A 25626-nucleotide genomic window follows, 5' to 3' on the forward strand; every position below is an offset into this window, starting at 1 on the left:
CGACAAAAGCTTGTCCAAGTGAGACATTTCGCAGCCAAGTAACTGACTCGACAAGTCGACACATCGCAGAGAACAGCAGCAATTAGCAGAAGATCAGGAGTCAACGCAGCAGCCAGTGAGGTAGAGAAGAAAAGCGGAACGTTCACAAAAAGCCAATTTTACCGTTTACGCCTTTGTGCCTACAATTCATCGGCCCAGCCATTATTCGCACCGAATAGGCCTATCCAAAAACACAACTTGCTACGGTACCTAGCTTGCGACTTCTGGCACATACTCTCGTGGCTTCAATCTATTTACGTCAAACGTTTACACCATCAACCAAAGTACCCCGAGAAAAGCTAGCTTTCTGCCCTTTACATACCAGTCCTAGACTAGCCTTGCATTCTTCCACGATCCCCTTTTTTGGCAGCGTTTCATCTTTCCATAACTCAACCAGTTAAGTTGCTACTAGTCCATGTCAACTCAGACCCAGCCCTCAATGGTGGGCAATAACGGGCCCCTGGGACCTACGGAAGGTCAGAAAGACGTTAATGGTACCAATCCACCTAGAAGAAGAACAGCAAGAGACTATCAATTTGGCACTAGGATCGGCGAGGGCTCTTACTCGACCGTCTATTCTGCCATGGATCTCTACAACAACAAGACGTATGCCATAAAAGTTCTCCTGAAACGCCATATCGTGAAAGAAGACAAGATAAAGTATGTTAATATTGAGAAGTCGACGTTACACCGCTTGGGCCAACAGCATCCAGGTATTGTCCAGCTTTACTATACATTCCAGGACGATGCCAGTCTCTTCTTCGTATTGGATTTCGCCGAATACGGCGAGCTTCTTTCCATCATCAGCAAGTTTGGCTCCCTTTCAGAGCAAGTACTGAAGTTCTATATGATTCAAATAATTGACGCTGTTAAATTCATTCACCTGAAGGGAGTCATACATAGAGACTTGAAGCCAGAGAATATCTTGGTTGGCTACGATTTTAATTTGAAGATTACCGATTTTGGTGCTGCAAAGCTACTTGGGGAAGTTGAAGACCCTCAGGGCGAAGCCATTAATTATGACACAGTGCTGGAGAAACCGCAAAAGGATAGGCGTGGATCTTTTGTGGGTACGGCCGAATATGTTCCCCCTGAATTACTTCAATACAATGAATGTGGTTTCGAAAGTGATGTTTGGGCCCTTGGATGCATCTTGTATCAGTTTTTCAACGGGCTTCCTCCATTTAAAGGTCCCACAGAGTACTTGACGTTCGAGAAAATTATCGGCGTCAACTATACCTATAGAAACCCTGTACCTCCAGGGGTCAAAGAAATCGTTGATCAGACTCTCATTGCCGAGGCACATCAGAGACTCACAATTCTGCAGATTCAATCGAAGGCTTGGTTTGCTGGAGTACCGTGGGACGATCGGAACTTCATATGGAATCGAAAAGTGCCCAGGTTCGAGCCTTATCACCCCGGTGCTCCACCAGCATCGCAACAGAACTTCGGAACTCCAGCCATGAAGTCAGGTTCGAGCAGGAACATCAATAAATCGACATCGAACTACCAACTTCATTCACAAATCCAACTGCTGGCGGATTTCAATTTGGTACCAACTATGGCGGGCAAAAAAACTCACCAACCACCTACCAGAATAAAGAAAGGTATGAGCTCAGGAAGCATCCCGACAGTTGCGGCCGCTGCGGCTCATAGACCAGTGGAAACGACCACTCAAATTATGCCAAATGATCCCAACTTTTTGCCTCCCAACCCGTCTCAACAAGCCCGCAAAATGCCACCGTTAAAGCAACGGCCATCAGCAGATGCGAGGATGCCTCCGCATGGTGGCATGGGACAGCTACAGTCGTCTCCGCAGTTTCAATACCACCCACCCCACCAACCAGGCCCAATGATGCAAAAACAGGCAGCTTCACCCGGGCAAAGACGCCCTATGCCTCGAACGCATAACTCTACCCCATCTCAACCTGGTGGTATCCCCGTTTTAGAGAACAAGATGGCAGAGACACAGATATCGTCAGGACATTCGTCTCCTCGCTCTCCACAGTACAAAGATTTACGCTCTGGTACCGCATTCGCCAGACCATCATCTCGACCTAGCTCTGCCTCTAGCAGCTCGCCTACTTCGCCCAAGTTGCCACAGGGAAATGGTGCCTCGCTGGCTGCTAAGAGTGCTGCAAATCTCTCTGCCAACAGAGCTACCAGCGCAAGCAAACCAAAACCACAAGCGGAACGTGCACGCACACCTGTTAAGAAACCAATCGTCGAGAAGTCTCCGGAGCCGGCTCCAAATACTGTTACTTTCAAGGAAATCTCCTCCTTTTTGGAGCCAGATGAGAAGGTTATTAAACTTGATACAATCCTTAAGCTGCAATTAAGTAACAAGCTTATCGATCGAAAGCCGGGTAGCATCGATGATGAAACAATCGAACGTCTTGTCGATAGATATCAGGATGTGCTCGATAGAAATATGGTTCCCGTGGTTGCTTGCGTCAGTAACAAGGCCCGGATCTTTTTGATTTATGAAAATCTTGAAGTCATGCTGGTTGATCTCACTGCGAACCAGGGAGGAGATTATCTGATGTATGACTATGAGTTTGAAAGTGTTTACGTTGACGACGAAGACACGAGTCCTTCCCATGGTGAAGAGGTCTACGGGTATCTTATCCTTGAATTGATTAAAGAAGGCGGGGATCTCGTGTTCCTTAAACGAGTTAAGGACGATCAGAAATTCAAGTATGAGAAGTCTGCTCGTGTTGTTGATAAAAAAGGCGATGTGGTACGTATTGGAGAGCACTTAGGTTGGATTGATTGCTTGATCTGGGCCAAGGACTTGGTTAGCGAACAAGCTAAGCAGCCCAAAAAGACAAACAGCAAGAAAGCTGCAACCAAAACTGCTCCGAGAGCTTCCTCAAAAACACTCACCAAGAACGGCGCCAAATCTGGTGGATCGAGGTCGTCCTCCTCCTCTCAAAAGGCACCACCCAAGAAGTCCGGTAACGTATTAGCATACGCTGCAGCTGCCGCTGCTGGCAGATAGATTGATAAATGTACAAATAGAAGACAATTTTTAAAGTTAGTTATACCCCTATTTACTAACCATGTCTGCAAATTGTTGGAGCCAGTCCTTGTAATAGCACTTGTCGTTGAAGATTTTTGTTGTCTCTTCTCTTATGATCTTCTCCACATTCTCTTCATTGCGAACCCAATTCTCTATCGTAGCTCTTCGAGCATTTTGCTGTTCAATCTTGTCAAGATCGTCCTTCATTGCATACGGGTTGGTCCTTAAGTCGTAGTCTGCTGGATTGGGCCTCGAAGCAGCCACTTCTTGCTCTAGTTTCTTAGCATAATCCGAACAGAATTGAATGGCATGCGCTCGAGCTTGCCACTGGGGAACAATTTTCTTATTGAAATACGAGTCACAATCAGAAGGCCTCGTTTCGTTCAAATGTTGGCTTATCGTATCGTCTGTGGCGATCCTAGAGAGTCTAAGAAAAGCCCTTATCCTAGAGGAGTCTTCGCAGTTTGCTGTAGTAAGCAATTCCACAGGTGCAACCAGCAGCTGATTAGACAGCTTTTTATAGAAGAAATCTGACATGGAGGAGGCACGTTGGCGTCAGCACCGCTTGAACGTGATTTTTGAATATGTAGTCGATAAGAGATTCGCAATCGCGCCTAGTACTATGTTTGGTGGGGGTTGATGAGAGGGAGTCCTTAAGTCATTTCTCACTGTCAAAATATTACACAGGCTTTGTTAAATCATCGAGCTTTCTCGGTGAGGATTCTTTCAATATGGAGCTCTTATGAAATGAATCGGTTTATATGGAAGTAAAAGTGCATTCAAATTTTCTTTTTATCCCCTTCTTTCATTCCGACTTTTAATTGGCTTGCTGCTGGCTCCGAAATTTTTCTTCTTTTTCAAGAACAGTCGATAACGTTTTATTATTTGGGTTAACAGGTGGCCCTCAGTTGCCAAAAAGCTCTCATTCTCTGCTTAAGCCGACCTCATTGAGTTCAAAGTAGGGGTGATATAGAAAGTGTGAGACATGTCTATGTCAAGATAGTGATCCAAATTACTGGAATCTCCTCATTTCATGCAATACTCATATTATCAAAGCTTAACAGAAAGATAACATTTCAATAGCAATTTTGACTTCTTTAACTACCAAGCATCAGAAATGTCAAGGGACTAAAGAGGGTAGATTGAAAAAGCCGTAGACTCTAGATGCGAGATTGAGGCGGACATATCTCGATATGCATCTTATGCTAAGTTCCTTGACACCCGCCTTGAGGAGAAAACCTTTGTGGTTTAAAAGTTGCGGGATCATTGCGCCTCAAAGGATGAAGACTTTAAATTGAGCCCATTCTGCTGAATTTGGAAATTAGGGGGAATCACTGCTCTTGATGACTGAGTTATACGATATCCTTTCGCCTAGTTCTCAGGAGTCATATAAGGCTTGGTCAGCAAACATAACATCATTGAATGTGTATGAGCTGATCGGACCTGGAAACTCTACATACTCCGTTTTAGCCAGAGTCATTGACGACCAGGAGAGGGTTTTGGAGTCTATAATTCTTGAAACCATTGTTCCCGCTGGTGACTGGTTAGACGCTTATGTGGAGAAGTTGAACAGCGAGATCGAGGGTACAGACGACGTTTTTGATGGCTTCGAAGAGTCAACGACAACTGAGACTACTTTGTGAGCTTTCGGTTTGTTGGGGATGTTTCGTACAGTATATGCTGGTTTACTTAGATCAATTGATTATTGGATTAGACACTTTCCTCGTGCAATATATGCTAGTTCTACATAGATAGATTGGTACTTCAATGAGCCCCTCACATAAATCTGAGAGTCCATCGTTGGCTACTTCTATATAGTTAAATTATCGACGAGTCTGGTTCCTCATTCTCTCTTCAGAAACCGTAGTCATCTGTAACTTCAGCGGGTTATTTCCGTAACATGCCACTTCAACAGTCACTGAAAACAGACAAATGCACCGCCATCCACCAGAAGCTGAGCAACGTCAATGTACGTGTGGTGCGAAATACGAGGGATGGATTTCGATGATGTTCAGCAAAGGTGGGGGACTGTCGCACTAAGTTTGGCGTATCTTCTTCACTCAGTAACCTGGAACACCCACGCACCATCATCTATTTATTGATCACAGTACCCAATTGATCGCCACAATGTTGGGCTTTTCTGACGAAAATTTATGGCGTTATGCCACCCGTGAAGTACTCAAGGAACACTTGGCGCTATATTCTACGAGCTTCAGCTCTCCTTCAACATCTATAGATCGTGAGAATCTGGCCCGAATGAAAGAAGATTTAGCGGCTGTGACAAGGTTTGCTGATACTGCAACGGCCATAAACTCCGGTATGGAGCATCACGATCCCCCATTTGCTCCAGTATCGAAGTATTTGACCGATTTGCTTCTTCCACCAAGTGTCACGTTACGTTACATTGAACTGGTCAACGAAAGGGTCGATGCCGAACCTGTCGAGAAGGAAAGGGAGGAAGAACTCCGTAAGACTTTGCATATTATTGGCAGTACTGCTGCTTCCATTGCCCTGGGAGAGACCCTGGCTGAAGGCAAGTTTGCTGCTCTATCTGGCGTAATGGCTGATCATCTTGAAAGCCTAATAGATTGGGCTTTTAAGGCCAACTCACCTATTGGAAACGAGCAAGTGAAGATCCAGGCTGTCGGGAGTGAACTTAAACGCAACGCAGTCGGCTGTTCATACTCCAGCTGGTTATCCACATTCCAAGCTGTTCTCAAATCACACCTTGATGCTGCTGGCGCCTCCGAGGACAGGCAGCGTGCTCAGAAGAAATACATTCTTCAACTTCGTGAGCTCGGAAATAATCTCATGACCAACCTTTCATATCCCCAGGCAATCAAGGTCTACACGACTGCAATTGACTCATGTTCAATTTTCACTGCTAACAACCTAGCCCAGCTCCATACGAATCGAGCAATTGCATTTATTGGACTTAACTGTTACCCAGAAGCAATCCAGGATCTTAAGTTGGCCATTCTGAGAGACAGAACATTCGTGCCTGCTTACGCCCAATTGGGTTACTGTGAATTGTATATGGGCCGTACTCTTCACGCCTTACGTGGTTACAAAAATGCTCTTGATGCATTGGCTGGAAACATAGATCCTCCATCCACTACGCTCGACTTTCAACAAAAGGAGGAATACAAGGATGCCATGGCCAAGTCTGCTTTCCCTCAATTTGTACATAAACTTGTTCAGGCCATAATCTTAACCGAGAAGAGAGCTAAGCAGCAAAGAGTGTCTTCAAATGATCTCAAGTTTTATATGACAGAGATAAAGAAGACATTGACTGAATTGCAACGGGTTGCAGACCCTGAGGAGCAGCACTTGTTCAATTATGTTTATGATGAGAACTTCGATCAGGTCAGGTCTACTGCGGTAAGAGCAAATCAGCATCGTCCATCCATCTTGACCCCCGAAGTCGCTCTGGATATATTGGCAGGCAGTCTGATGGAAGCTTCGACTGTCGCTATCCCTCTCACGGGTATGCCTGGAATGCCCAATTTAGCTCAACCTCGTCGTCGTGAAGGAAATACGAATGGCGCCAATCAAAATGAAACGACGGGTGATACGACAGCAAATGATGAAGGCGAAACAGCCACGAATGGGGAAACACCACAGACCGATACTTCAATCAGGGGCTTGATGAACCAGTTGGGTGACATTTTCGGGGACATGATGCAAGCACAAACTCTGAACTATTTCCCTAACGATGCCCCAAGAAACGGAGAGGGCTCTAATCCCCCACCGAATTTCGAAATCCACGTCGAAACCGTGGGTGGCCCTGTGCCTCATGGAGGACCAACCACTGATACCTCCGGACCAACAAACACCACTACAGAGAATAATAATAGGGCTACTGATGAAGGAACATCCAGCAACAATGCCAACGAAAGTGAAACGGCTCCAAATGGTAGAACAGAGACTACTAATAACGCAAATGGTTCAGGAAGAGAGAGCAGTCCAATGTGGGATTTGACAGAATCTCTCAACCACATGCTCGCTGGTGATTACCAGCCGGTATTCAACAACCTTATGCGCCATTTCGAACTGAGAGGTGGAAACGGAGCCCAAGGTGATCAACCAGACGTTGTGAGAGAAATCGTCCGCCGGGTTCGCGAGACACAGGCCAGCCAGCGCCTGAGTAGTCAGGGTAGCGAAAGCACGCCCAACCGGACCCAATCTCAGCAAAGCGAACGTGACGACCAAAGCATGCCTGATGCTGCTGATCTTGATTAGCTAATTATTTAAAATTTTATAATTACCTTCCCGCCAGGTTCGTATTGTAAGGATCCCAAATGTGGCTGTTCCTGCAGTTGATGTGCTGAGATAAGGAAAGTCACCATGTAGATACTACTCCCACTACTCAGACCTCAGCATATAGCACAGATTAGACGACCATGGCAGGACTCGAGCAATCACTCTTTCAACTAAAATTTACGGCGAAGCTGTTGAACCGACAGGCTTCCAAAGCTGCGAAGGAAGAACTTTCCGAGAAGGCAAAGACCAAGAAGGCAATGATGCAAGGGAACAGCGACATCGCCCAGCTTTACGCCCAGAACGCCATCAGAAAAGCCAACGAAAGGGTAAATCTCTTACGGCTAGCATCCAGGATTGATGCTGTTGCCTCACGAGTGCAAACGGCGGTGACTATGCGGTCAGTGACGGGTAACATGGCGCTGGTCATAAAAGGCATGGATAAAGCACTTCAGACAATGAACTTGGAGAGAATTTCTCTTGTCATGGACAAATTCGAAAACCAATTTGAAGATTTAGATGCATCTACTAACTACTACGAGTCGGCTACTAACAACGTTAATGCCTTGACCACCCCACAAGAGGAAGTAGATGAGTTGATGAGCCAGATTGCAGATGAGGCCGGCATTGAGATGAAGCAGGGACTCAACGAGACGAAGGTTGACATCCAAAGCCCCCCAGTGGCAAATATCACTGAAGAAAAGGAGGATAAGCTAGCAGAGAGATTACGTGCGTTGAGAAACTAGCGTACCGAAGCTTCCACACCACACACAGCCACACGAGGCCGAAGCAGGATCTTCTTTTTAGTAATCACATTGTATTGGTTTACAGACTTACATAGCAACATTACGCCGTATAGAACGAGCCAAGAGGCATAGTTGGTGGCACCATACCACCTAGTTCCAGCAATGTAGCATCTACAGGTATAGCGCCCACGAAAAAACAGGGGTGGGATTTGCAACCATATGAATGAATAATGAAATGCACTGGAACTCGTGGGCGCTCCAAGTTTATAGTGTACATGTAGCGTTAGCAATCGAGGCCAACCCCACAGACCAAAATTAAACAATGAAAAATTGGATTCATTGCAGCTTCACCAGAAATCCAAAGGCCAGGATGACTCGTAATTGCATTTCGCAGCTTATGGTCCCAGAACAGCAAAAATTAGGAAACGCCTGATGGCTAAAGCGTTATTTCTCGCACCTCTGTGGCCCCGGCCACATTTCTGCCTCCACAGAACTGCGGCTATTGCTCGGAGCCGACGTTCGAAGAAGAGGAATACGGTACAGCATTTTTTAGTTAAAAGGGTAAATGATTGATAATAATTGTGAAAAAAAGATCATCCGCTTTAAATTATTAGATGTACTACTTCTATTAAACTTTTCTCTTGTGGGCCAATTGACTCTACCACACTACATTGTCTAACGCCATACTTTGTAACCGGTCCCCATGAACCAGAACAACCGCAGTTGGTAAGCAGTCTGTCTCCTGTACGACCCTGCGCAATGATCCTAGTGAAACACCAAACGATCGGTGGAATTGGGACAAGCACGGTTCCGACCAAGTACTGGGGAACTGTCAGATGTTAGTAATCATTTAATTGCTCACGAGCCCTTCATGTGTTAACCGACCAATAGAAAATCCAAAGTGTGGGCCCCACTATGAGGAGTTGCGACCTGCACACTGGCAGGTCGGAGCCATATATATATGGGCGCTATCCCGGTTCCCCGTGGTCCATTGCTAGTTTTCCAAAGTTAAACTAACTCAATCAATTACTCAATGTTTACCGCCCCTATCAAAGCTAACAGTTCCCGTGTCGGTGCCGCCGCTTCTGGCGCTGCTGCTTCCGCAATTGGTGCCGTCAGACACAAGGTCTCTCTTCCAGACTTGGACTACGAGTTCGACGCCTTGGAGCCATACATCTCCGGTCAGATTAACGAGATCCACTACACCAAGCACCACCAGACTTACGTCACCGGCTACAACACTGCCATTGAGCAATTCGCCGAGGCCAAGCAGAAGGGTGAGGTGAAGAAGACCATTGAGTTGCAAAAGCTCATCAACTTCCACGGTGGTGGTTACACTAACCACTGCTTGTTCTGGAAGAACTTGGCTCCAAAGAGCCAGGGTGGTGGTGAGCCTCCATCTGAGGACTCTGAGCTTGCCAAGAAAATCAAGGAGCAATACGGTACTCTTGAGAACTTGCAGAACATCACCAACACCAAGTTGGCTGGTATCCAGGGTTCCGGTTGGGCCTTCCTTGTCAAGAACAAGGAGAACGGTGGTCTGTTGGACGTTGTCACCACTGCTAACCAGGACACTGTCACTGGTTCATTGGTGCCATTGGTTGCCATTGACGCTTGGGAGCACGCTTACTACTTGCAGTACCAGAACGTCAAGGCTGACTACTTCAAGGCTATCTGGAACGTTGTCAACTGGAAGGAGGCCGAGAAGAGATACGTTGTTAACTAAACGGTTACCTGAAGGTCACCTATGTATCACTGCAATGAATATTTATGCAATTGCTATCTAAAATGTAGACGTCCCGAGCATAGACGCTGCTTTCTTGGCATCAATCGAGCTAGGATCAATATCAGCCTTATTTTTGAGCCCTTCTTCTTTTTCCGCTTGCTGCTGAGTAAGACTTCGGAACTTACGTGAGCTCCATAGATCACCATTGGCACCCTGCGACTGTGCTAGGTTATGCTTCATTTGACTTAGGTGTTCTCGGTTCAACCGAGACAAACCTCCGTTCTCGTCAATTATTCTCACATCAAGTCTGATCTTCTCAAAATGATTCAAGAGCTTACGGTGTTGTTCCACCCTATTAAGCGTGAATTGTTTTAGGAGGGTCTTCATCTTCTTCTCCGTAAAGTCTACCACTTCTTTCCTCTCAAACATCATTTCACCGGATATTCTCTTCACTTGCATGTGGAGGCTTTCTTCTGACTTTTGAGCGAACTCAAGCGTGCGAATGGCCTCTTCGGCTCTGATAGGATCCAATGATGCCTTGCTTTTGATTTTAGTAGCTTGTACATGCTTGGCTTTAGTGTGTGCTTCAGCCTGTATTAGCTCTCTCATAATGAGATAACGGTTAGTTAGAGCCTCCTTGATTTCGAAAAAGTCAGCACTCATTGTCCTAGCGCCATCTCCAAGAGATCCCATGTCACTTATCAGCTTGATAAGTAACAAGTCGGCTTGAAATTGAGTTACTTTAGAGAGTTTTTCCCACAAGTTACGCATTCCAGGATGCACAGTTTCAAATTGAGAAAGACCTCTAAGCTTAGTGCCTAGTTCGCTGATATTTGTCAGAAGTTGGCGCTCCTGCTTATGGTTCTTATCCATGGTTTTGTTCAATCGCTGGCATAACAAATAAGCAGACTTGACTACTGGACGGAAAGTAGCTAGTTCCTGATAAGGGTCATAAGGAGTGGGCAATTGTTTCATAGTCTTTCTCACGAGCCCGCTAGCAACCAGGTGCTTTCGGTTTGAGTTGATAACAGAGTAGCCAAAGTCGCTTTCGATGAAATAGACGAATTCCTCGTCCCTCACCAAAATAGGGTTTCGCGTGATTCTGCTAAACCATTCCAGCCAGTTGTACAACTGTTGCTTTCTCTCATCCTCCCCGCCAGCAGGATAGGAGGTGACCGGACTTGGAATCACCGGAACGAACACCTCAAGGTTAGATACAATCAAGTACTCGTTGAATTTATGGACCTCATTATACGTCCGTCTGATGTCTTTATAAGTCTTCTCCCTGAATTTGGGCAATCCTCTTACGGATGCATCAAACCTGAGAATTGGATTATTTGGCTTGTTTTCTTCGATCTCACGGAGGTGGATTCTCATCAGATACTTGTTCGTGAAACGTTCAGGAAGAAGTTTTTTAAGATCTTCTTCCACTAACTTACCATTGCCACTTTCCTCGGATTGCTGGGTTTCCTGTTGTACTTTTTGTTGTTCCTCTTGCTGTTCCTCTTCTTCGCCTTCGATAGGATGTCCATAGAAACCACTGGTCAGATCTCTTACCTCAGGCTCAGCCACATCCTCAGTCATGAGCCCCACGTTGACAGTGGGAGAATCTTGCCCAGGCTCAGCAAAAGGATTATTATTTTCAAAGTCTTCTGGATCGTATGGTATGCTAGTTGCCATTGTCGTGGGATCCTATTCCATTCGAGTGGTTGTTGTAGATAAAGTTCACGCACTCCTGTGCGAGCCCCAGATTTCGGCCCGGCGACGTTTCGCTACTATTATATTCTATCATACAAACATTATACAATTGCCATTACAACTTCTCCTCTGTCAACACCTCACTCGAACGAAGTATATTATAGCCCCAAAAGCCAATGACATTAAGCACACCCACTCTCCAGCCATTGAAAAGACCAAGAATCTTAAACCTCTGCCACACAGAGAGTGCCTTTTTGCTGGTTTCACTGGCATGAGCGGCATCCCAGCTGTTGAAATTGACAATGAGGTCTTCATCTGGATTATCAATTGTAACAACACGATGCTTGTCCTCTTCTAAAGTCTTAGGCTTCAATAAGAACCTTACCTGTTCCTTTCGTAACAAGTTTTCCATCGGTAGTTTGATGAATAACTCAGCAATCAGCAAGATTAAGTTTGCCATAGTGTACCAGTTGGGAGCCGAGTAAGCGTCGACGTTATAGCGGATGAACAAGATGTATGGCGAAGCTTTTCTGAAGACTGTAGTAGAAAATTGGTGCAACACTGTCAATAACGTGATCGTTGGTGGAGGATGCAAAAGGTACTTGATTGGATAGTTTCTGATGGATTCCCTAACAGATCTTGTATTAATAGATCCATCGTGAGTTTCCTGCTCAGGCTCCGCTGAGCTTGACGAGTCAGATACTTCAGAGTTCGTAGGCACAACCTTCTTAAACTGAGTAAGCATAAGACGCACTTTTATGAGATCAAGAGGCATCAATACCACGCCTGCTAGAACACATGCCAGAACTGAAAGCCAGAGAGACTTTGCAGGCTCTGTCAGGTGTGTAAGATCAAGGAAGAAGGGATCTGGTATTCCGAGGAATGGCGAAAGGAAGCCAGTAATCCAGGCTTCTATAGTATGGGCAAGAGTGTGGTGAATGAAAGAAGCGTTAACACCTCTGAACAACGCAAATGGACCGTCCTTAGAAGCAATTGCAGTCATTATGTCCACTGTGTGCCTAGTTATAGGCTGGATCTTTGAGCTCTTCGAGCTCGTTCTGGAGCTCGCCAAAGAATTGCTTTTCTTGGGGCTCGAAACGTCTCTAGTCAGTTGGAAGAAATCAATTTCTTCGTCTCCGTCGGAGCTGGATTCTTGATCCAACTCGGACGTTGTTGAAGTAGTGGAGCTTTCCAAACTTGCCGCAAGCCGGCGATGCTTCTTAGGATCTTTCCGTTTTGGCGTTTGAGAGAAGTCAAAGTAACCCACTTGAAGTACTAATCTGACAATCTCCAATGGTTGTGAGACAACAACCTTACAATAGTTCCTGAAGAAGTTCCAGAAAAGGTTTTTGAGAAGCTCCAGGAGATTGCTGAAGTCGAAATATTCCAGGAATTCTAAATCATAAACATAGTTCTTGTCCCCTCCAGAGCTGATGATTGCGGACGAACCATTTGCTCTGGTTCCATTGATCCCTAAACCCTTCCCGGCTAAAGAACTCCCTAAAGACTGCCCTAAGGATGCGATGATTGGTTTATTCGTTGTGGTATCAATAAGCCCGACACCAGGCTTGAATATGACCAGATACCCCGCATTGAACGTATCGTGGTCGTAATATGGACGTAAAGTAGGGTCTCCAGGCATGCTGGGGAAGAAGTATGGTAGTGGCGCTGATTGCGTGGTGATGTTTGTTAGGGTGGACTGTGCAGGCGTTAACCAGGGTAGGATCCTATCTTACGCCATGATTGAATACAAATAGATAGAAGAGAAGTATTATTAATTTTGCTTTATATTTTACACTTTTCTATTGATTCCAATGGTGGTTTGATGATGGGCAGGTGTTCATAATATGCGAAGCGGTTCTCGTTGATCAAAGCATTGTAACAGCAACAGTAGAGAAAAACAAATCCTCATGTATCTCCATAGAGAATGGCCATTAAAAGAATTTCATTTGTCAAGGGAGACCACTATGGTCGCCGGTATTCGAAACCTTTTACAATTGATACCATCTGAAGGCATTGAAAACTTCGGTAATACCCGTAACACATACCTTCAAGCTGGACAATTTCAGATGAGTAGCTAAAGATATTATCATAGGCAATTATAGGCATCATAGGACCTTCGTCCCATAATTCGTACTCTATTGCGTCTCTTCTTTTTTGAGCTCGTCTGAGCGTTGAATTAAGAAGTTTCCAAGGCTTTTCAAAGGATCATCAGGTTTTTCTTTACTAACCTGCTTGAGTCCTTCTAGTAGATGCTGTGTCAAGTGTTTGTTCAAGTACTGTCTGACCGAAGAACCACCGACGATCTCGTGAATAGGACCTTCTTTATGCTTGGGAGTAGCGTCTTCAGTTTTGAGCTTTTTCGCTGGAGGCGATTCTTCACGCTTCACTTGAGCAGGGGGCTCCTCTGCAAGCATGGAATTGACAGAAATACCATGGCCATTATTCGAACTTTCTGGGGCTGACATTGGTGAAGTTGTAGATAATTGCACATTTTCGCGTTGTGCGTTCTGCTGTCTTGTAATACGGGTTCATTCTCTGCACAATCGAAACCACCAAACACAACCGTGATAAGGCAAGCGAAATCGAAATAAAGTCGGTTCGATTAGCATTTCATAAGCATTATAATAGTTTTTGTTGGACTTTCTGATCTTGAAAACAACGTCACGTGATTTTTTTGGCCTACTATTGATAGACTTATACTAAATTGAGACGCAATAGATAGGCACTTTCTCTCCATGGATCCATTCAAAGAGGTGGAGGAGGACTGTTGGTCCCAGATCCATTCGTTGGACAACTTTATTAAACGTGTTACTCACATCACTGAGGATGCTAAACTAGATTTTCTGAACAACTACCAAGAATTGGCCGAAACCTTAGAGGACTTGAAGCAAGCAGTGCAAATATCAGAGTCCAACCCATCACAGTTTAATTTAAACTCCTCTGACATTGTTGGAAGGAAGCAGATTCTTGGCCAATTGCAGCTGAAAATTGCAAGCCTTGAAAACGAATGGAACGAGAGGGTCAGGAATCCTCAGCGGCAAAGGGAAGTTACCACCATGTCCAATCGAATAAGCCAGGATGATGACAGGGACAGTCCCTTCAGCGATTCTCAAAGAATAGACAGAGAGTTCAACCTGTTCCAACAACAAGAACAGATCGAAAATCAAGACTTGCAGCTAGACCTGATCCACGAAACCATGCGTAACCTTAACCAACAAGCTCAGCTCATGGGAGGAGAACTTGAAGAGCAAGGTTTCATGCTCGATGATCTAGACCAGGAAATGGATACAGTGGGCAACAAACTTCAGAGAGGTTTGAAGAGAGTGAACTACGTGATCGAGAAAAACAGAGAGACAGCCAGCAACTGTTGCATCGGAGTGTTGGTGGTCGTCCTCTGCGTCTTGCTTGTTGTTCTTATCGTGGCATAAGAGTATAATAATATGGGTATACGGCAATTCAAAGTAATGCTTTATGTTAGTAGTGAACATTAATAAGTGTAAAGCAGTAAAAATCAGCCAAAAGTAAAAAGGTAGCTTGGTTTTTTCCACACCGACAGAAAGTCTCGAGCCAAATGCACTCAGAGTCATCATAATACTGCAAAAGTAGGTAACATACATTTTAACGATGTTGTAACAGTTGAGTAGAGGAATAAAGTTGGAAATTTTCCCACTTATATAGACCTCTTCGCGAAGCGGTTACCCGGTCCAACAGTACTAGGGCACTTCACCAGCTTACCAAAGGCCCACAGACGTATCAAAAAGGCTAATAGACGGTGATTTCCAGCTTACAGCTAATCAATTTCTTCATAATCTCTTTTTCTTGTTACTATTTTGTTTGTTTTGGAATATGAAGATTGTGTGGCTGGGCTATGACCTAGCATGGTCTACCTTAACTTCACTGAAGCCTTGTCTTGCAGACTCTAAAAGATTTTATTGCCAGCTTCTATACCAAGGATAGTGTTGTGGTCAAACGGTGAAGAAGTGGTATCCATGTCATCAAAGTACTCGCTCTTATGTTAGTACTCTATCTTTGACAGTCCTATCATAGCTTCTCAACTGTCCACTAATATTTGACTTTTTATCTCTTGGAAGTTATCTGGGTTTCAACTTTTTTTCTAAAGAAATCTTCTGGATTTATCTTTTTTTTTTTGTCTTTTTCAACTTTGGTTCGTATCTACACCTCCAGGTTCAACTACTGGTATCTATATGTGCGCGATAATACTAAAAGTAAACTACCATCAACTCACACTCATGTCGAACTCAGATAAGTACAGGTACAGAGTCGAGGTGCAGCAGATGATGTTCGTCTCTGGCGAGGTCAACGACCTGCCTGTCGAGACAACATCGCTAATTGAGGACATTGTTCGAGGACAGGTTATCGAGATCCTTCTTCAGGCTACCAAGACGGCAGCCAGTAGAGGAACACGGTCTATTACTTCTGAAGATGTGATCTTTCTTATACGACATGATAAGGCCAAGGTTAATCGTCTTATTACATACCTTTCGTGGAAAGATGTCAGAAAGAATACAAAAGATCAAGAAGGCGGAGGTGCTGAGGGTCTTATTGAGGGAGACGCAGCAGGACCAGCAGCAGGCTCGGCTCCTGGAGCAAGTGACCAATCTAAAATGATAACTCGTTACAAGAAGTCAAAGATCAGATTGCCCTGGGAAGTGCAGTTCATGTTCAGTGAACAACATCTAGAAACTGCGGAGGAGGCAGAGGAGGTTGACGACGAGGAAAAGGCTGCTACTATGGCCTCCTTGAAAAGATTGAAAATGGCAGATGACCGTACAAAGAATATGACAAAAGAAGAATACGTCCATTGGTCTGAATGTCGTCAAGCTTCTTTCACATTTAGAAAGACTAAGAAATTTAGAGAGTGGGCCCAGATAACCCAGATTTGCGAGTCGAGACCAAATGATGATGTCATTGATATCCTTGGATTTTTGACCTTTGAGATCGTTTGTTCACTCACAGAAGTGGCTATGGCCATTAAAACGGCGGAAGAGAAACTTATACAGCAGTCACTACTGAAAGCAGGTGCCATCAACAAGGAGATCAACAAGAGAAAGCGGAAATACTTGTTCGAGAAGCCAGATGAGCTTGCCAAACCCATACAACCATATCATATCGAAGAGGCCTGGCGCCGACTTCAATCTACAGACTTTAAACATAAAGCCGTTCGTTCATTTGGTGGGGGTATGCTAAAATCTAGAACCAGATTGATCTGATCATCTGTTGCTAAGAGGGAAGGTACTGAGAACGGCTTGTGTTTCGCTTTGGAATCTTCGCCAGCCAAGATGAGTTTGAAGACTGATATCCTCACCCCGTTCTCTCCTTTCCCTTTCAACGTTGTCGAGAGATATTTGGAAACGTGCCCAGTGACGGGCATAAGCTGCAAGGTCTAAAATAAATGGCAGCTTGTTCATACTGTAACATACTGATGTATCCGGTAAACCTTGTGTATCAAGCATAGGCAGATCAAAAGATGATTCGTAGGAGCGACTTCTTGTCGAAGTTCGGAAACTTTGGTACTCTTGTAGTATCTTCGGCATCTTCTTTGTTCTGGATGCAATGAAAGCTAAAACTGTTTCCCGAATCTGGTTGAAAGTCACTCCGTTCCTCCATAGATCTTCCTTTCCATCTACCATCTCCTTTATAAAGCTTCCAATGTTGCATTCTTCAGGTTCAGGGGAAGGATGGAGTGTTTCGCCGTCGTCAACAACGTAGAGATCCAAAAGCTCATTCGGGCGAGTCTCTTGAAGTTTCAACGAGCACATGTTACTCTCGATTATATCCGCTGCAGAGAGAAGATCATATTTGTCAGATAATGCACTCAATGAATCCAGTCCATTCCCCTGTCTCGTATTGTTAGTCAGGAAATCAAGAGTGAGCACTTCATCCGAGCTTAAGTCTTCATCAGCAGCACATATCCATTGACTTGCCATAAGAGCACCTCGTAAATCGAACGACGCTAGATTATTTTGCTTGGAGACCCACGATAATACCAGTTCTGTCAAATCAAACCCCTGAGAAAAGCAACAGAGCCAGATATATTGCTCAAAGGCTGATATGTCATTATTTTCAAATGAGAGAACTGCGTTCTGTTCCGCTGCCTGCTCCCATATAGATTTTGGTATAACAGAAGGATCTTGGACAGAAAGGACTATCGGCCGCTTGGAAAAGTTTATGACATCTTGGACTGCTACCCAGAATGTCTTGTCTTGTTCAAACAAAACGTCACAATCCTCGAAGAATACCAAGCCTCTTTGAAACTTCTTTTCTTGGTCCTTTTTGTTAATGATATTAGTGGTACAAAACTCCTTAAGCGGCCCATATAGTTCTCTCCTCGAACGATTCAGGCCAGAATTGATCTCGTAAACATAACCATCCATAGAATTCATTGCGGCATAGACAGATGCAGATTTTCCCGAGCCTGACAGCCCTTGGATGATGAGAACTGGCACAAAGACATCTTCCTCTGTCTCTTCGGAGTCTTCCTCTAAATCATCAACTATGAATCCTTGCATGGTATTTCGTTGACGTTGTTTCTGTTGCTGTTCTTTAATCTTGATGTTTCTTGGGGTCTTGGTCGACTGCGTTTTGAGGATTGCAAACGCGTTCTCTATCCAGCGCTGTAGAGCATACCTTATGTTATGATCTAGGAGTAATTGATCGGCTTTTCGAGGGGCAAACTTGTCAGGCCAGAGTTGATTGCTATCAGGCGATTGGTTCTGGATAAAATCTTTATAGATTCTGATATGAGGCTCTGCCTCAAATGCTAGGGGTGCCCTATCAGCCACGAAGTCACATAAGTCGTCAACAGTGGATATAGTAGTTCTTCGTTTACATTTGAGCTCATTTGACTGTCTGTTTAATTCCAATGTTGTGAAGAAATTTTCGTTTAGCTTCGATGTATCCGGGGTATGTGTTGATCTAGGAACGAGAGACTCTAGAGGATTTGATACTGTAGCACAGTCATCCTGCTCTCGGATATGCATTTGACCTCTTTCTATCGATGGAGGCTCTAACTCCTTTGCCTTTTGAAGCGGAGTAAGTTTAGGGTATGCGGAAGTGCTAGCGCTTTGCATCATTTGAGCAAATACATTACTGGCACTTTTTCCATTCTTGGTTCCAGAACTCTTGGTGTAGAGAGGATTAAGTGACTTTTGAATGGATTCAAGGAAGTCGGAAGGTAGTCGTAGCGTGACCATTTTCGATGGTTTTTTATGCATAAGCATGTTGAACATGCTGTTCCCGCCCGCAATATTACCTCTGGTTCTCAAGGGATCGTCGTACTTTTTGATTTCTGCCAATTTGGAAGGGCTTATCTTGAGCTTCACGTTTAGTTTCCAATTCCCATCTTTCGTCTTCACTCTTTTGGGTGCGAAATTTGAAAATATATCACGAACATTGACACCAGGCGTTCTGTTTTCAACTACCTGGACAAGTTCATTGTCGGAAGATTCACGGTCTGACACGATTTCAACGCATTCTTCAGGCGGTATGGACTCTACTTTCTTCTCCTGCCGACGTGATTTTAAAAGATCCATGGCAGACATTGACTTTTTTGAATTGTACATTCGCTGTTCAAGCTGCTCAACGGTTTCGGGTTTCGTCGCCTTTACTTCAGGCTCCAGGATGTCTGATGAAGTGAGTGTGACAGTCTCTGATTCGTCCTTATATGGTTCATCAAACGACATAGAGTCCTCTTGCTTTTTCTGTTTCTTCTTCTTACTATTCTGCTTCCCCGATAGTAGCTGTAAGAGGCTCAAAGGCTTCCCCTGTTGCTCTTGTTCAGGACGTTCCACTTCATTGTCCCGCTTTTCATCAACGTCTGTGATATCTTCAGAAAGCAAACCACTACTTGGAAAGGCGTCATCGTAGCCTTCATCTGAGTCGTCATAAGGATTTCGAGGAGCAAATGGGTCTGGGTGATGCTGTAGATATTGTTCCAGGCCCAGCATCATCGCTGGTTAAAGTAGTAAATAGTTGAACGCGAAACCGATCTACCGCGTACTGGTATACTCCACAGAGCAACAGTTGAGTCAAAGCCATCACACAAGCAGTGCAGGGTGAAAATTAGAGATAGTGAATTATGCAAATGTTGCTTAACAAACCCGCTGAATAAAGTGGAAGCGTTTAAAACTCTTTTTCCTGTGTCTTTTAAGACCTTCATTGTCTTTACTGTTTTGCTACTGCGAAACGGTTGCAAAATGCGTTTAAGAGCCTGGAGTTCCCGAAAGAGACAACATCCACATAACTCTCCCAGGGCTTTTTTATTGAACAGTTATGTTATAGTTTTGATGAAGACTTAACATATCTTATAGTATCTGAGTAGCTTCGATAATTTACGCTCATTTAGGTGTATATCTCATTCCATAGCGCCCTAAACTTTGCAAGCTCATTCATTTTCGAAAAGAGAACTATCATTTTCTATCTTTAGTACCGATTTAGCTATGAAATTTACGTTCCTATACCTTGGAACCTGGTCCACGCCCATGTACATTCTGTGTTCGGCTGTATCACCTCCAACTCATCTGACCTGCACTGGCGCTATATCAACTAGACTTCTTTATGGGAGGGTTTCTGCTAAACCTCAAAGGAAAGGTTCAAAAGCCTGGCAAGCCTGGTAATAGACAACTTAAAAAGCCCACAATCGGCAACAATGCCCTCCGAAAGAATCTACTAGGAGAGAACGAGGATGCTGAGAGCAATACAAAGACCTCGATTGATGCCTTCCTGAAGAAGGGAGCGATGGCTGGCGAGTCTGCCGTGGACCAACCTAAAGAACTAATCATCAAGCCTACTAAGCTTACAACGGGTCTTCTACGAAGGAAGAAAGATACTCGTTCTAAAGACGCCGTTAATGATACTGTTGAAGACGAGGCACGACTGAGTCTATTGAAAGGCGAGACTTTTGGCGCCGATTCAGGTCTAGTCATAGCTAGCGAAGATGCAGAAGAGCTAGAACCTGTTGAAAACGACTACAACGAAGTGCCGGTTGATCAGTTCGGTGCCGCCCTCCTACGAGGAATGGGATGGGACGGTAAGGACAACTTGAAGGAAGATAAGGCTATCAGCCATAGACAACGAGGAGCTGTACTAGGGATAGGTTCCAAGCCGTTGAAAGAAGACCTAGAAAAAGAAATCATGGGAGATAAGAACACGAAGTTACAAGCGCCACTTAAGAAACGTGAGACGTAATTAAATAAAGATGCTATGTACATTAATGCAAAAAAGTTTTGTTATGCAAGGACTCCGAGTCCGAGTAACAAAAGCTGGCTGGCCACAGTTTGAGACCAGGTGCTGGCCTTCTCCTCGAGAATCCTATTTTCATCCTGTTTGATCATCTTCAACAAATCGTCATAAATATCGCTGACAATAGCATCGAAGATACGAGTCTTTGTGATGTTGTCGAGATTATACAAGTCAACGAGCTTCTCGATGACTGTTGTCTTGATAAGAATAGAATCGTTCTCCTTTTCCATGCTGTTGATGTAACCGATTAATGCTCTGAGTTTCTGAAGAGTGATGAATGGAAGGGATGTCGAGGAAGCCATCGGTAAATGCAGAGGCATTGCTGCCTTGAGGTTCTTAAATTTCACCTTGACATTGACGATAACATACTCGCTATCATTGCGAGATCTTGTCTCGTCGATATCATTATTCTTCGTAAAAGTTTCATAAATGGCGGCGATTGCACCTTTGAGAAGGCTATTGTTGTTTGGTTCTCCTTCCGATGATTCTTGTGGTGCAGAAGTTGCGGTCTTGAGGTCATTCCAGAGTTGCTGAAACGTTGAAGCGGAGGGAAGGAAGCCAGTGTCGTCTTTCACTTTGTCCATTTCTGGAAGACGAATATCAGCGAGAATTTCAGCCTTACCGTTAACAATCCAGTTGAACTTCAGCTGTGGGTTGGCCTTTGAAATCGACTCCATATCAATACTATCAAGCTTAAATCTGACAACATTCTCGTCGGTGAATGACTGATGCTTGTGGATAGTGAACATCGAGTTGTTCACAGCTCCAGTTACATTATTTGCATTGAAGAAATCGACAATCAAGCGATCCCCACGAAGTCTTGGTAGATCACAGTTGAAGATGGTCACTTTGAAGGGTGTAGTATCCTGATTTTCGTGGAGTTCAACGACCGAATCATGTAGTCTCAAATGGCCGAGTTGGTAATTGGGAGCCATAAAGGCCACCTGATTGGATTTGATATTCTCAAGCTCTTCCAACTTGTGTTCGTGGAAGTCATTTTGAATGTTGTTGCTGTCGTACTTGCTCATAGACATGGCGAATGAGCTGATGGTGTCTGGCTGGTTAGATGAATTGGAAGATTCGATTTGTGGGAAGGATTCATCCTTCTTGTATACCTTTGCATGCATTCCAAACACCTCCATATCTTCAATAAGACCGTTGCCATCGTACCATTTCTTAAACGACAAGGTTATGTTGAGTTCTTGGATCTTTGCAAGAAAACGGAGCGACTCATCTTTTTCGGTAGAAACGACCTTCAAGTTCCTGAACTTGAGCATACCATCAGCAAGTTCCGGCAAGACGCTACCCTTTTCGAACATGAATCTCATTCCCAACCCCTGTGACAAGATCGATCCAGCGAGATATGAAAGAAAACTCTTGTCCTTTGCCTGGGGAGCGACATCCTCGTCATTCTCGTCATCGCCGCTGATGGTGTTCCAGAATCTATCAAACGTGTGAATAGAATACATGGTAACCAAGCCGAAGGTCGTAGTACCAAGTACAACCCACAAAACATTGCCCATGACAAGCCATGACGCAAAAGCCGAAAAGTCATCAATGGAAAAAGGACGGTTATTTCTCGTCAAGGGCCACTTAACATGAATCCAAAACCGGGAAAGCTTCGAGGAGGCGTCTGCAAGGAGCTGAGACTTTGTTGTCTTCAAAGGATCCAAGTCTTTGTGGCGTCTTATACTCCCAGAAAACGGCCTTTGGGAACGCCATAATGTTTGGAAACTTTGCTGGTTAAGTGGCTTGGGGTGCCGAAGGCCCACGAAGCGAAGGCCGCTTAGCGAGGGCAAGGACCGGGCCAGCCCGGGCACTAAACCTTTGAACATGTTTCAAAAAAAATCAGAAGAAACGGTATGGCGTTGCTTCTTTTTGCAGTTGAATGCTGGTTAAGACAGGAAGGAAAAGAGGAAAAAAAAAAAGAAAATCCTGGGGAAGACTTACAGATATATCGCGCGTGCTTGTACAGAGCAAGTCTTAAAGGCCGAAACATATAAAAGGCGAAGAGGCGATTAATTAGATGGAGGAGGGGAACTCCAACTCGAGTTGTAATTATTTCGTTTCGGGCAAGCTGAACGTGGTCGCTAGATGGCCGTTGTGGGCAAAAGTCAGTCACGGAAGTGTCGTGTGAGCGAGTGTACATTTTTCAGCCAATTGCTGCGAAGTCAGATTAGCGCTTAGAGTATATTTGCTGAGGAAGCAACAACGAGTCACGACAATGATCCGATGAAGTTGAGAGGTTGTGAGTGATGTGGAGAGTAGTTATGAGAAGGTAAAGGAAGTAAGTATTGAAAAGCGTTTCAAAATGAACGAAAAGATGTGCAGCTAAAAGTGAAAAATTGACGGCTAGAATCAGAAACGTGCCGCCAGGTCCGATTCCGCTCACTACTGTACCACTTTGCGAAAGGCATTCCAGAGGACGACAGCAGCTGTGTCCCAGGTAGACAATGTAGACAAAGATAAATGATTGAAGGGTATTTGGAGTTTGGGTGATGTGTGTTGCTGGTAAAATAAAGAATAAGTTGACTCTCTTCTGAAAAGCTGACAGCCAATAGTAAAAGGTTATTGAGAGAAGGCAGGAAAGGAGAAGTAGAGCAGAACTGCTTATTTCTTGTCTCGTCTTGCAAAACCAAGCTCGAAACACGAATGTTTGAGGAGAACTGCCACAAAGATTTAGGCTTGTGTGTTTGGGACCACACTGGTGTTCTTTCCAGTTAATAACCACAAAACCAGAATGGCTGCGAAAAATGAAATTTCTTTTAACGTACGGCTTAACTGCAATGTTCAGAGTGGAAGAACATGCCCAAAACCAAAAGAGGAGTGGCACTTCCGGTAGAAAGCAAACACTTTCAAATCCTTCCAAAATTTGATGAAAGTGGGCTTCAAAGAGTGGTAGTTGTGGCTCTCTCGTCTACTACCTCATTGCTGTACTTCCAGAACAATGGGCCACCCACACTTGATGGTCCACTTTCACCAAAACTTCAAAAATTCATATTTTAAAAAAGTAAAAATACCTCACCATTGCCACTTTTCTATCAAAGTATTGATTCATCCTCTGAAGTACCTATTCAACAAAAAAAAAAAAAATACCTTGGTTTCAATACTCTGCTTATCTGGGGATCCATCGCGGTGCAGTACATACTCATCTCATCACTTACTTTTTTCTGCTCACTACTGTTGAAGAAACCCAAGCATGACTGCCCCAACGGCCATTAAAAAGCTTCCAGAGACTGTTAAACCACAGGAAACTACTGAAAATGAGCTTTTAGTTGATGTCAATAACATCCCTAAGGAGGAGCCAAAACCAGCTGTCGAAGATGAGGACATGAAGGAAGACGAGCCTCAGCCTGAATCAGTTGTGCTAGATGAAAGCGGAAAGCCAAAGTTCGCTGCTGCTGGAAAGAGTGGAATGAAGGTGAAGTTGGAGAGCAGAAAAGTTCCAGTTCCTCCACACAGAATGGCACCTTTGAAGAACACATGGATGAAGATCTACCCTCCTTTGGTTGAACACTTAAAGCTACAAGTCAGAATGAACCTTAAGACCAAGACTGTTGAGTTGAAGACTAACAAGCATACCGAGGATGTTGGTGCTTTGCAAAAAGGTGCTGACTTCATCAAAGCTTTTACTCTAGGTTTTGATGTGGACGATGCCATCGCTCTTTTGAGATTGGACGATCTATATATCGAGACCTTCGAAATCAAGGACGTGAAAACCTTGACAGGTGACCATTTGTCCAGAGCTATTGGCCGTATTGCAGGTAAAGACGGTAAGACGAAGTTCGCTATTGAGAATGCCACAAGAACAAGAATCGTTTTGGCTGACTCCAAAATCCATATCTTGGGCGGCTTCACGCACATTAGAATGGCTAGAGAAGCTGTTGTGTCGCTCATTTTGGGTTCACCTCCAGGTAAGGTGTACGGAAACTTGCGTACTGTCGCTTCCAGAATGAAGGAGAGATATTAAGCAACACCCACTATAACCACTGGAACCCGTTCCATTTGCATCCTTGTATATTAGATTTTGTATTCCTCAATTCTACAATAATCGTATCCCCAGTTTAGATAAGATCCTGAGTGAAGTCATCCTGCTCTTCATAACCGTGATACGGAAGCATCTCCTCTAGCTTCAAATCCTTTCTCATTGCATAGGCATCCTCGCCATCCTGGTAATAAGACTTCTCGATGTTCGTCATCTCAAACAGTAAGGAGTCCCTATATAAATGCAATGCTGCTCTGTTGGACTTTCTGACATGGAGTGAAACGTACTGAGCCTTGAACACCTCATACATAGCGTATAGAGATTGACGCATCAACTTCTCAGCCAATCCCATTCTTCTGTATGTTCTCATCACCGCCAAGGAAGTGATGTGTCCATGTGGGGTCTTATCTTCGGCTTCTGGGTCGTCCTCCATCTTTCCCAAGACGTAGCCCACGATCTTCTCGCCCTTTCTGATGTATGAAGTATCACCCTTTGGATCTTCGGAATCTATGTCTTCCACGGGTTCTTCCGCAAGGACTTCTCCATTTTCATCCTCTTCTGTATCAATCGTGTCGTGCGTTGTAGCGACGAAACTGGCCTGGGGCCACGACAATATATGGTACATGTAGTATTTCAACTGGTAGTTCTCGGGTAAGTTGAGCAAGTTGGCATTTTGCATTGCCTGGACATCCTCGATTGTGGCTCTTCTGATGTTGATCCCCATGCTGTAATAGTGTTGATGTTCTGAGATTCAGTACTGCTGAAAAATTGAGGTCGTCTCAGTCGTGCATTTGCCATAGGTTGACTACACCATGGGAACAGATTTTCTCTTAACACTAAAAGAGTACTTTTATTTTTCTCTCTTTTCTTATACTTTCGCCCTATG

At 44.4% G+C, this 25626-nt stretch overlaps 16 protein-coding genes across 16 annotated transcripts; 9 read left to right on the plus strand and 7 right to left on the minus strand. All coding sequences in view use genetic code 12, as the record gives it.

Annotated features, from left to right (window-relative positions):
• Positions 1–454: 454 nt before the first annotated feature.
• PKH3 (protein kinase) lies at positions 455–3040 on the plus strand (the record flags this gene model as incomplete). The annotated part of the gene is made up of 2 exons (XM_025485095.1): positions 455–1511; positions 1887–3040. The coding sequence occupies 2 exons, from the start codon at positions 455–457 to the stop codon at positions 3038–3040; spliced, it is 2211 nt and encodes a 736-aa protein (XP_025340026.1).
• A 48-nt stretch (positions 3041–3088) lies between these two features.
• Positions 3089–3598, minus strand: CXQ85_001382 (uncharacterized protein; the record flags this gene model as incomplete). The annotated part of the gene is made up of 1 exon (XM_025485096.1): positions 3089–3598. The coding sequence occupies one exon, from the start codon at positions 3596–3598 to the stop codon at positions 3089–3091; it is 510 nt and encodes a 169-aa protein (XP_025340027.1).
• Positions 3599–4404: 806 nt separating this feature from the next.
• On the plus strand, positions 4405–4704 carry CXQ85_001383 (uncharacterized protein; the record flags this gene model as incomplete). Its single annotated transcript, XM_025485097.1, has 1 exon — positions 4405–4704. The coding sequence occupies one exon, from the start codon at positions 4405–4407 to the stop codon at positions 4702–4704; it is 300 nt and encodes a 99-aa protein (XP_025340028.1).
• Positions 4705–5188: 484 nt separating this feature from the next.
• On the plus strand, positions 5189–7303 carry CXQ85_001384 (tetratricopeptide repeat protein; the record flags this gene model as incomplete). The annotated part of the gene is made up of 1 exon (XM_025485098.1): positions 5189–7303. The coding sequence occupies one exon, from the start codon at positions 5189–5191 to the stop codon at positions 7301–7303; it is 2115 nt and encodes a 704-aa protein (XP_025340029.1).
• Positions 7304–7464: 161 nt separating this feature from the next.
• Positions 7465–8067, plus strand: CXQ85_001385 (uncharacterized protein; the record flags this gene model as incomplete). Its single annotated transcript, XM_025485099.1, has 1 exon — positions 7465–8067. The coding sequence occupies one exon, from the start codon at positions 7465–7467 to the stop codon at positions 8065–8067; it is 603 nt and encodes a 200-aa protein (XP_025340030.1).
• A 1033-nt stretch (positions 8068–9100) lies between these two features.
• SOD2 (superoxide dismutase) lies at positions 9101–9793 on the plus strand (the record flags this gene model as incomplete). The annotated part of the gene is made up of 1 exon (XM_025485100.1): positions 9101–9793. The coding sequence occupies one exon, from the start codon at positions 9101–9103 to the stop codon at positions 9791–9793; it is 693 nt and encodes a 230-aa protein (XP_025340031.1).
• Positions 9794–9850: 57 nt separating this feature from the next.
• VPS17 (retromer subunit) lies at positions 9851–11473 on the minus strand (the record flags this gene model as incomplete). Its single annotated transcript, XM_025485101.1, has 1 exon — positions 9851–11473. The coding sequence occupies one exon, from the start codon at positions 11471–11473 to the stop codon at positions 9851–9853; it is 1623 nt and encodes a 540-aa protein (XP_025340032.1).
• A 133-nt stretch (positions 11474–11606) lies between these two features.
• Positions 11607–13133, minus strand: CXQ85_001388 (uncharacterized protein; the record flags this gene model as incomplete). Its single annotated transcript, XM_025485102.1, has 1 exon — positions 11607–13133. The coding sequence occupies one exon, from the start codon at positions 13131–13133 to the stop codon at positions 11607–11609; it is 1527 nt and encodes a 508-aa protein (XP_025340033.1).
• A 496-nt stretch (positions 13134–13629) lies between these two features.
• Positions 13630–13959, minus strand: SDC1 (Sdc1p; the record flags this gene model as incomplete). Its single annotated transcript, XM_025485103.1, has 1 exon — positions 13630–13959. One exon carries the CDS (start codon positions 13957–13959, stop codon positions 13630–13632), a length of 330 nt encoding a protein of 109 aa, XP_025340034.1.
• A 270-nt stretch (positions 13960–14229) lies between these two features.
• CXQ85_001390 (uncharacterized protein) lies at positions 14230–14922 on the plus strand (the record flags this gene model as incomplete). The annotated part of the gene is made up of 1 exon (XM_025485104.1): positions 14230–14922. The coding sequence occupies one exon, from the start codon at positions 14230–14232 to the stop codon at positions 14920–14922; it is 693 nt and encodes a 230-aa protein (XP_025340035.1).
• An 822-nt stretch (positions 14923–15744) lies between these two features.
• SPT3 (transcriptional regulator) lies at positions 15745–16725 on the plus strand (the record flags this gene model as incomplete). Its single annotated transcript, XM_025485105.1, has 1 exon — positions 15745–16725. The coding sequence occupies one exon, from the start codon at positions 15745–15747 to the stop codon at positions 16723–16725; it is 981 nt and encodes a 326-aa protein (XP_025340036.1).
• A 250-nt stretch (positions 16726–16975) lies between these two features.
• CXQ85_001392 (uncharacterized protein) lies at positions 16976–19464 on the minus strand (the record flags this gene model as incomplete). The annotated part of the gene is made up of 2 exons (XM_025485106.1): positions 16976–17059; positions 17083–19464. The coding sequence occupies 2 exons, from the start codon at positions 19462–19464 to the stop codon at positions 16976–16978; spliced, it is 2466 nt and encodes an 821-aa protein (XP_025340037.1).
• Positions 19465–20071: 607 nt separating this feature from the next.
• Positions 20072–20701, plus strand: CXQ85_001393 (uncharacterized protein; the record flags this gene model as incomplete). The annotated part of the gene is made up of 1 exon (XM_025485107.1): positions 20072–20701. The coding sequence occupies one exon, from the start codon at positions 20072–20074 to the stop codon at positions 20699–20701; it is 630 nt and encodes a 209-aa protein (XP_025340038.1).
• A 41-nt stretch (positions 20702–20742) lies between these two features.
• CXQ85_001394 (uncharacterized protein) lies at positions 20743–22278 on the minus strand (the record flags this gene model as incomplete). The annotated part of the gene is made up of 1 exon (XM_025485108.1): positions 20743–22278. One exon carries the CDS (start codon positions 22276–22278, stop codon positions 20743–20745), a length of 1536 nt encoding a protein of 511 aa, XP_025340039.1.
• A 1676-nt stretch (positions 22279–23954) lies between these two features.
• Positions 23955–24725, plus strand: CXQ85_001395 (uncharacterized protein; the record flags this gene model as incomplete). Its single annotated transcript, XM_025485109.1, has 1 exon — positions 23955–24725. One exon carries the CDS (start codon positions 23955–23957, stop codon positions 24723–24725), a length of 771 nt encoding a protein of 256 aa, XP_025340040.1.
• Positions 24726–24819: 94 nt separating this feature from the next.
• CXQ85_001396 (peptide alpha-N-acetyltransferase complex A subunit) lies at positions 24820–25464 on the minus strand (the record flags this gene model as incomplete). Its single annotated transcript, XM_025485110.1, has 1 exon — positions 24820–25464. One exon carries the CDS (start codon positions 25462–25464, stop codon positions 24820–24822), a length of 645 nt encoding a protein of 214 aa, XP_025340041.1.
• Positions 25465–25626: the final 162 nt, after the last annotated feature.

The sequence above is a fragment of the Candidozyma haemuli genome (assembly GCF_002926055.2).
Source record: "Candidozyma haemuli strain B11899 chromosome Unknown B_2014730914, whole genome shotgun sequence".
NCBI lineage: Eukaryota > Fungi > Ascomycota > Pichiomycetes > Serinales > Metschnikowiaceae > Candidozyma > Candidozyma haemuli.